At 41.6% G+C, this 10,152-nt stretch overlaps 1 protein-coding gene across 4 annotated transcripts in view; it reads right to left on the reverse strand.

Moving 5' to 3' along the window:
- Positions 1-9,550, reverse strand: part of afg1lb (AFG1 like ATPase b) — a 30,438-nt gene extending 20,888 nt beyond the window's left edge. For all 4 annotated transcript variants that reach the window (XM_026194147.2, XM_080289593.1, XM_026194148.2 and 1 more), the window contains exons 1-5: positions 9,394-9,550; positions 8,863-9,170; positions 3,627-3,690; positions 3,430-3,531; positions 3,049-3,176 (exon numbers count right to left, since the gene is read on the reverse strand). In XM_026194147.2, the coding sequence (XP_026049932.1) occupies positions 3,049-3,176; positions 3,430-3,531; positions 3,627-3,690; positions 8,863-9,170; positions 9,394-9,508 (717 nt within the window). In that variant the 5' untranslated portion in view covers positions 9,509-9,550. The remainder of the gene's footprint in view (positions 1-3,048; positions 3,177-3,429; positions 3,532-3,626; positions 3,691-8,862; positions 9,171-9,393) is intronic.
- Positions 9,551-10,152: the final 602 nt, after the last annotated feature.

The raw sequence follows: 10,152 nt of genomic DNA on the forward strand, positions 1-10,152 counted from the left end.
TCATTTCCATGAGTCCACAATGAACAAAGGTCGATGACAACACTGAAGCAAGGACGTTTATGAGTCGCTAGCTGTTAAATGAAGAGCTCTGACCTTTCTATTACTAATCCAGTGCTCTCACTTTTGTTCTTATTCTCTCGTCTGCGTCTCTCTCTCTCGAACCTATGTTGTTCTTTTGAACACCTATAAAGGGAGAAATGTTACCCTGTGATTGGCGGTTGTCAAAGCGACATTTATTTAACGTGATGCTCGACGGATGAAAGTTGGGCACAAAGGATTTCCAACCTCTCTGGTAACTTAAAGTTGTCGGTCTCATGTCAACAGTAATTTATATCCTGTTAAATGACAATGTTTCCTCCCAAGAAGATGTAAAAATGCACAAACAGAAATCCATTGTGAGAAAACCGCCTCACTGTAATGCCAAATTCTTGACCCTTAAAGTACTTTTCTTGTTTAAAAACCCTAAAAGAAAATGTCTTGAATAAAAGAAAGACTTTGCAGTCATGCATCTGTCCCGCCCTCTCCTCTTATTCCCTCTTACCTACTTTCCTGTATATAACAGGCACTTCTGATGGCCATACCCACAGCATATGCTTCCTTTCAGACTCTGGAGAGTCTTCTGCTTTTTGCATATTAGCCCCACTGCCCTTGCCAATACTTGATTAACATTTGTGTTAAAGCCTTGATTTTGCTAAGGAGAGGTGGCTAAGGGCATCAAATTAGCGTGTGTGTGTGACTGTGTGTGCGTGTAATGAGAATCAACAGAAAGCCAAGGCTCAGTGTCTCTCTGAAGGGGCCCCCATTTCCTGCGACCACAGGATTTTATTTTCATTTCAAAAGAATCATTTAAAAATGACCTTTTATACAACATGGATTTGTTTATTCATGTGCCCTCCACACGGGCATAGTATGAGGGGCAATATTGATTGCTGAATGACTAGGGGAAGAGGGAAAGAGAATGGGTACCCACAGGATGAGAAAGGTGGAGGGGGACTGATGTAGCACTTGTGGAGCACAAAAAAATAATGGTGCAATCTCTGTCAGCCATTGCCGATATTTAAATGAGCATCCAATTACTCAAGCGGCTGTCAGTTTACAGCGAGGCACACGGGTGCCAAATTAAACCTCTTTTGATGTTACACCTCTTTATGTACACAACCTATGAGCAATTTCACAGAGGCTACACAGTGACTGAGGCCCTGAGACAATGATGCTCGAGCGTTTTCTTCTCACTCTTTCACGTTCTTTCTCACTCTCTACCCATCTTTCCATCTTGGACCTCTCAATGGCGAGTATTCATTAGAGGAGCCGGGTAGGGGTCGCAAAAGGAAGGAGGGGAGGAGAGCTGGGGGGGGGGGGCTACAAATTACTGATAATGGCATGGCGCTAATGAAGAGAATGGAAAAATGTCATTAGCATTTAAGAGGATAAGATCCATCTGACCCGCCGCCGCCAGTCGCTTTCTAGCTCCACTCACTTAAGGAAGCAGGAGAGTGCGACTGATACCCAGAGCTTCATTTGCATGGCTGAGTGGTGGAGGATGCTGATTGGTATAGCCCCTCGCACCCCCCACACCCCAAACCCCCAACTCTCCCAACCTCGCAACCTCTTATTTATGCATCACAAACAACGCGCACATGTCTACTTGTTTCCCCCGCCATTCACCGGTAGCAACAGTCGACAAGCGAAAACAGCAAAGCTGGCGACAGCAAACAAAACAAATCAATGAGAATGCACAAACAGCGCCGCGGTTTAAAATGTGAAAGACGGCCAGATGAAAGGAGCGGCTCTTGATCCACGCAGATGCACGGAGAGTGATTAGAGGGAGCAACTGCACCTTCTGTGACCTCTGACCTGCTGGCATTAACTGTAATGATATCAGTAAAAGGAGCAACATTGTGCTGCTAACAGATGTGTTTGGCTGGCTATTGATGAATGCAGAAACACGTGTTTTTCTTCACTACAGTGAATGACTAACAATCTCACAGAGAGTAGACAGCCTCAGTAGTGGTTCTCACCTCTAATGGTGAGAACTTTGTGCATCACTAATGACTCAAGGGGGTCCTTTAGTTGTGTACAGTGTGGCTGTAATGGTTTGAGAGCAAACTATTGTGAGATTAAACAATGTACCTTTATCTGTCCTAGTAAACTATAACTAAACACACTAAAGAGAGAAAATACAACTGGAAGTCATTTTGCAATTGTGCTATATTTAAAAGAGGCCACTAGGTGTCCCCAGTCCTGTTTTTTATTTGGATTAGAAGCACGCAGTTGTTCACAGGAGAACTCTGAACTTAAAATACAGAGAATGCAACGTTGAACAAGTTTTTTCTAGTTCCTTATCTTGACAGAAATAGAGGTCAACCTTGAAGCAATTGCTGCCAATTGCTGCCAACTGCAGGAAATAAACAGCAGTTTATCGCTTTGTTTTATTCTTTAAAGATTTTAAGATGTCTGATTTGTGAGTTTCTGCTGACCCCAGCATTCAGTTGGGTTGTTGTACAATAAAGCAACACTTTGGTAAAAGCCAACTAGTCAGATTCACTCTAAACAATGTGAAATATTAGGGAATAAAACTTGAAAACTTCATAAACTCCCAGTTATTTCTTTTCTCTTTGTGACCTCTTTTAAAACTAGGAAAAAGCACGCAGATATTATTTATGAAACATCCAGCCTGACTTGACAGACACGTATCCCCGTTTTATATTAATAGCACATGTAAACAATAGCATGGCAAAAATATAGAAAATTTAACTAGCACTATATTTATCAGTGAATATATAAAGCACATGGCTTTCAATTAATGTGTGAAAACCCCTAGTTCGACACCAGGAGGAGGCACAAATCACTGGCGAGGCATCCAGGACAAAAATATATCCACATCAGACATACTGAGCCATCCGCTGTGGTGCTCGTTCGCGAATAAGGGAGCAGCTTTAGTCAGTATATAAGTGCAATAGTTACAAATATCAAAACACGTAACAGTATTTAAAATTCTCATTGTGTAATGTTCCGCTTTACAACAGTGCCTGTGACATGGTTGCTCACCTGAAACTCGTCAAAACACAAGAGGCAGGTCTCACTGCTGATCTCCATGGCAACCGGTGATATGGGGTCATAGGTGAACATTTTCCCTAACCTCCGTTTTGGCAGGCTTTGTTTCCTCCGATGGATCCCTTTAAAGCAGCACACAAACGTCAGGCACATCTTAAAGCACACCTGCGACGGCAACCCAAACCCACTGACAGTGCTGAATAAAGCAGTAATTTCACCTGTGTGCATAATGGTAGACAATTAGCAGGACGGCTTCAGGACAAATAGAGGGATAAATATAGGATCTCCGGTGCACGGGGAGTCGGAAAACTTCTACAAAGTCATGCAAGGAAACATTGGGCTGTTAGAGCCGAGGAATGGGAGGATGCTACTAACTTTTGTGGATGTCCAACATGAAGCCGTTGAAGTGGACTCGCTTTTTGCGACTGTTCTTCACATGGGAGTAAAACAGATCCATAAGCATGGTCTTCCCTGTGCCTGAAAAGGTGGGAAAACCAAACCAAAGTTATTATGATAACCACAGAGATGTTAGTTTGTATAATGATAGGAGCTTTTTCTGTATCCAAGCTCACCAACATCTCCATATATATAGAAGCCTTTGGGTGGTGGTGCTGGTGGTGGTGGAATGGGTTTCTCCTTTGGGACAAAATATTAAAATTAAGATGATTGTAGTGCGTTTTTTTGCTTTTTTACATGAATCTCAACCAACATAATCGCTGAAATTTATTCACAGTGATTATTTCCACTCTATAGCTAATGACTTAAATAAACTTCTTCATATTGATTCCAATAAATGTCTGAAACATCATCTAATAAACAAAGTATGCTAAGGCATTAAGCCACCACTACAGTGTGAGGTTTCACAATCTCCAGACTAGCCCACTGCAGGGGAGGAAGACAAAGGGGATCTAATCAACAAGACAAGCCAGGGTTCCCACGAAAGAAAAGCATCATCAGAGGAACAATGGAGGGATTTGTCAGACAAAACGGAGAGGACTGGATGAGGCTCCATACGAGATGGAGTGGACTTGTCTGTGCAGCCTGTTTAGCGCTGCTAATTGTGATACGGTACTGTTGCATTGAGGTGCTGCTGGAAGTCATTGTGCTGCCTGCCTCCTATTATCAAAAGATCCTTGCTTCAAAAAAAAAAATAAAAATCTTCTGTGTGGAAGCTGAGAATATCGAGTAAAGCCAAAAAGGACCCAAGCCATGTGAACGAATGTGCCGTCAGCTTAATCATCTGTAATAACAATGTGAAGAATATCTATGGGTGGCCAAATTATGGATCTTTTTATCGCCTTTAAAAAAACCTCTGTTGTTCAGGATCGTCCATCTCTGTAACCGGGCAACACCAAATAGCTTTGGAATTAATCACTCACTAAACAAAAAAAGTACTGGTCTCTTTAAATTTAATTTAGTTAGAGGATGGTACTCGGTGTCCACCGAACTCAGTGTCCATGCACAAGGGGCACTTGACTCTGGTAAAATGTGGACAATGGCAGTTTGAAATCCAAATTAAAAAACAAGCTTGCTATCCAACCTCTCTCTCTCTCTCTCTCTCTCTCTGTCTATTCCCGCTCCACCCCTCTACTTTTTACCCACCCCTCCATCCACTGCCTGTCCTGGGCTGGATGTGAAGTACTGGAAGAGCAACAAGCCTTTCCTGTTTGCTCTGGCATAACAGTGTGTGACTTCTCCCTGACTTCCCAAGCTGCCCTGTAGCATGGCGGGGTAATTGTCAGTGGCTGGAAACCATTCTGCTACGGCAGAGTGGCGAAGGACAAGACCGTCCCTCAGCCACTCTGTCTAACTGAGCTCTGTGGCCTCGTCTCACCTCATGCTGCAGGATATAGACTGGCACATGAGTGGAAAGTTCACATGCAGGACATGGTCATTTTGGCTTTAGGAAGAACTTCTTTTGACCACTGCCAAAAATGACTTGCAGAGGCATGGTCGGCTAAGATCGTCAGAGCCCGAGTCAAGTTTAACTCACACAACTGTCCTGCTGGAGGCCTACCATGTGAAGGAGGACTCCATGATGCAGGTCTGTCTTGAAGAGGGTGGATCCCACTGAACAATGGCCCATTGTCAGCCAACCATCCGCAAAACCACGCCACATTGGGTCAATATTAAGTCAAGTGTACTCTCCTCACAGACTTGATCAGTTAGTGAGGACAATGGCGGCACTTTCACAGAGAGAACAGACACCAAAAGGACAGTGGTATGACCTGATTCAAACTGGAATAATTGCATAAGTACTCCAGTCAGTGTGTGTGTGTGTGTGTGTGTGTGTGTGTGTGTGTGACAGACAGAGCAAGAAGTAAGGTGCAAAAGGAGAGGGGTGGGTGTGAGGGTGGTTGGTGGTGGTGGTGTTGATAGCCTACCACCAAAGTATTTGTCAGAGTCCCAAATCAAAAGCAAAAAGGACAAGAATGGCTGAGACAATGGGGATCCCCTCATTACTGCCCGGGGACGGTGAGAGAGTGAGAGGGGTGCCGGGACGGGCCCAGCGGGAGGTCCTCCCTGCTGCCTTCCAAAATCTGTGCCTAACTCTGTGTGTCTGTGCCAGCCAACCAACAAAAAAACTCCCACCACCAAATAGTAGACAGTCAGCTCCCCTGACCTAAAAACAACAACAGCCCCCCTGCATTATGCCGTTCCAAAACTCACATGCACAATAAACTTCCCAGACCCCTACCCTCCCTTTGACCTGAGCCCCACGGCCACCATCGATGATACAACAGGAGAACAGGGAAGTCGACTCTGTGAAGTCCGTCCATATGTTAGATATCAGTGGTGCTTTTTAATCCAACGACAATCCGGATCCAGACATATCTATGCTGCCTTATGAATCCTAAACTGTTCCCCAAATAATGTCCAGCGTAATGCATCCTAATCCAAACGATGCAAATCCGATGCTTTCAGTTTTTGTAATTTTTATTTATTATGTAGGAATATTTTGAAGAAATAACACTGGTCTTGACCCTGAAAAGGAGTATAAATACCCTTCAAGACTGTCTCATTAGCTTTTTTCTCCGAGGCTTTCAACAGTATTGCATGGTCTTCATCGGTGAATGGAGTTTGTTCAATTGTCACTTGTCAGTCTGTTGCATGGCAACAGACTGACAAGCTTTTTTTTTTTAAATTTTTTTATAACAGCTACTGAGCAGGTATATTTTAATAGTGTAACAAACTACCTTCCCTGATGATGAAGACTGTGTGAGATGTGGTTGAAAGCGCTGGAAAAAACTTCAAAGTGAACCTCGAGTTTAGAGTGTTTTAAATGTTTGTCCGCATGGCTCATCCGTCTCTTCGCAGAAAATGAAACTTGTTTAAAATACAGTGAAACACTGAGTCGCTAGTTGCTTTAGGCCACAGTGATTAGACCTCTAGTGAAGTCTGTTGTTCTTACGTTTAACTCTGGTGCTCAAAAATGTCGACATGAGGTTGTTTAAAATTAATCAAGGGTTTGATGATGCACCTTTTGATAAAAACAAATATCATATTTCATGAGTACAATAAAATATATTATTACAGTTAAATGAACAATGCATTTTTTTTTTACTTTTTACATTCAATTACAATAAATTTGATTTATTTATATAGCACCAATTGACAACAACAGTTGCTTCAGGGCATTTTACACTGTAATGTAAAAACCCTACAATGTTTAAAACAAAGAAAAATCCCAACAGTCACATGACCCTTTATAAACAAGAACAGTGATAGTGAGAAGGAAAACTCCCTTTTAACAGGAAGAAATCTCTAGCAAAACCAGGTTTATGGAGGGGCAACCATCAGCAGAGAGAAGGATTTTAAATTTAATTCAGGCTTTAACAGGCAGCTAGTGAAGAGAAGCCAGTATAGGAGAAATATGCTCTCTCTTTCTCGCTCTTGTTTGTACTCTCACTGGAGCACTTTGGATCAACTGAAGGCTTTTTGGGAAACTTTTAGAACAACCTGATATTAATGAATTATAGTAGTCCAGCCTACAAGTGAGGAATCTGTGTTGCTCTGAGACAGGATCTTTCTAATTTTGAGGACATTGTGCAGAAGAAAGAAAGCAGTGCTAGATATTTTCCAAGGTAATGCCATGTAAAAGTGAAATATCTAAAATGAATTTCTAGTGAGACACTGTTTTTCTAAGATTTTTTAGGTCTGAGTACTGTGACCTTTTTTTGTCTGAATTCAGAGGTAGGGAATTAGAGGTCATCCAGGCCTTTATGCCAGTATGATATGCCCGTAGTTTAACCAGTTGATAAATACAAGGTAACTGAGATAAAATATTTTGTGACTGAAAGACAGAATTGTTTTTACACCGCCACTGTGTGTGTGTGTGTGTGTGTGTGTGTGTGTGTGTGTGTGTGTGTGTGTGTGTGTGTGTGTATTTCAAATCAAACAATCGAAATGTGATTGAAGTGCAGATTTTTAGCTTTAAATTCCAAAAACAGTTAATGCAAAGTTAATTACAACTATTTTTTTATACATAGTACCCTTTTTAGAGGTTCAAGATTAATTAGACAAAATAACGTGATGAAAATATTTTGCATCAATGCCTGAAGTCTAAAACCCATGAACATCACCAAATGCTGCGTTTCCTCCCTGAGATGATCTGCTAGGGCCTTTACTGCAGCGACCTCGAGTCTGTCTACATTCAGTTTTGTCTGCAGTAACTGAAAAAAGCTGGTTGAGATCAGATGAGTGACTTGGTCATTGAAGAGTATTGCATTTCCTTGCATTTCCATTTATGTCAATGCCAAAATACTTTTCTCATTGTCTCATTATTTTCATTCAAGTTCATCTTATTTTACCTAAATATTTGTTTTCAAAACTACGCAAGCTCTCTTTGGTTGAGGTGTACAGAAGCAAAACTACAAAAAAACCGTATCTCTCAATCAAATGAAGAAAGAAGAAGATGACATTTACCAGTGTCATACACTTAACCATGTGTTACAACCAAGGTATGTAGAAGAGCGTCTCTAGACACACAACGTGTCCAACCTTGAAGCAGCTAAGACCACATCAAGTGCCATTCCTGTCTGCTCAGAACAGAAAACGGAAGCTATAATTCGCATGTGTTGACCAAGACTGGACAATAGAAGATTAGAAAAATGTTTCCTGGTCTGATGAGTCTTAATTCTTATTGCAACATTTCAATGGTAGGTTCAGAATTTCGTGTAAACAACATGAAAGCATGGCTCCATCCTGACTTGTATCAACAGTTCCAGCTGGTGGTAAAGGTGTGCGGGATATTATCTTCAGCCTTTTAGTACCAAATGAGCATTGTTTGAACACCTGAGCATTATTGTTCACCATGTCCATGTCTCTTTTATGACCACAGTGTAACCACTGCTTCTAATAAGATAACGCACCATGTCACATACCTCAAATTCTCTCACACTGGTTTGTTGAACATGGCAGTGATTTTGCTGTACTCAAAGAAAACCTTTGTGATGTGGTGGAAGAGGAGATTTGCATCATGGATTTAAAGCAACTGTGTGATACAATCATGTTAATATGGAAGAAAATCTCTGAGAAATGTTACCAACACCTTGTTTAATCTAGCCCATAATGCACTTCTGAAGGGGAAGGGGGGTATACCTAATAGAAGAGTGTATTATATTAGTAAGTATACATAGAGTGAAGAAAAAAAGTCCTGATTTTTGCAGTAACTGACTAGCTGTGGTATATATTGGGGATAAAAACGGGCAAGTTGTAGCTTCTCTGAAAAGCCAAACCTGCCTTATTCACTCCAACCATGGTCAGCACAACTTCTCTGTGATGATACATGAACAATCATGTCATTACCTTTTCAGTGAGCTCACTGCCTTTGTTTTCGCCTGCTCTGGTGCCACTGTGATGTTGGCTGCTGTCATCTTTTGAGTTTAGAATGTCTTGATTCAAGTAGATACTGTTACTGTAGCTCTTGAGGGTGTGCTGCAGCTGGGCCAGCTGCTGGAGAACCCGTCTCTGTTGGGCATCCCTCCTCAGGAAGCCACCCTGAACGAGGCTATCAAAGTGCACAAGAGTTTCACTGGAGCCACACGTGTCTGCTGCTGGAGGATCCGACGAGCAGGACGATGCAGATGAACAGCATGCCCTCCAACTACTGTAACCTTGAAGCATTACACCAGAACACGTCAGTGTTACATGCAAACATAAAATATGCCTCGATATAGTATAATCTAGATGTTATAATATGATTCCAGTAAAGCTGTATTAAAACATGTCGTAGCAATAAATGTGTAGTTGTAGCACACGGAATTTAGATAGAGGAAATACAGTCTGAAACATTTCCCGGACGGGTTAGACTCTGCACGTTGGCGCAGAGTCGCCTACCTTTTCCAGAGAAACTGCTCGACAAACAACAAATCTGACGTGAAATCAAAGGAGAGTCTTTGAGGAAAAACTTCAGTGAGCGACTGACAGCGGCAGCAGCCGTGTAAGTCGCCATGATGTTTCAAAACGCTAAAACTTTATTGAGATTCATCCACACAAGCGTTTCGCAATAGCACGACGAAGGGGCGTTTAGAATACTTCAAATTTAAATAAATGTCACGAATGTATCTCAAATCTATAGTATCTATACACATAAACCTATAAGATTTTGCGTCAAAGGAACAATATAATTATACATTTTTATAAAATTTATAGTTTGTATTCTGTATTATGTCGATTTTCTTTCTCCGTTTTTGACTATAAACTGTTATTGATTGCCAATTATTATGACTAACCCTGTGAACTAGGTCTTTCAAGGAGAATAATATAATACTGACCATTAAATTTCTATATTTCGGTCGCTTGGGGTGTGACAGTAACAAGTTTCCGTTCTAGCAGTCACTTTATATTATTAGCTGTGTTTGATCTGGGTTGTAGGGTAAAATGAACACGTTTGTGTCTGTAGTGTAGTAATCGATGTGTGTAATGTGCCCGCTGGCAGGTTGTAAATAAATCGAGCAGGGGGGTGACAGAGAAGCGTCAGCTGAACCTCAGCTGATCGGAAGTTCAGCTCTACGGCATTTCAAGCTGGCGAGAGTAAGTGACTGGGTGAAACCGAAATTTGCGTGGTTTGCCTTCAGAATAAACTATGAAATTTTT

The sequence above is a fragment of the Astatotilapia calliptera genome, chromosome 15, assembly GCF_964374335.1.
Source record: "Astatotilapia calliptera chromosome 15, fAstCal68.1, whole genome shotgun sequence".
In the NCBI taxonomy this organism is placed as follows: Eukaryota; Metazoa; Chordata; class Actinopteri; order Cichliformes; family Cichlidae; genus Astatotilapia; species Astatotilapia calliptera.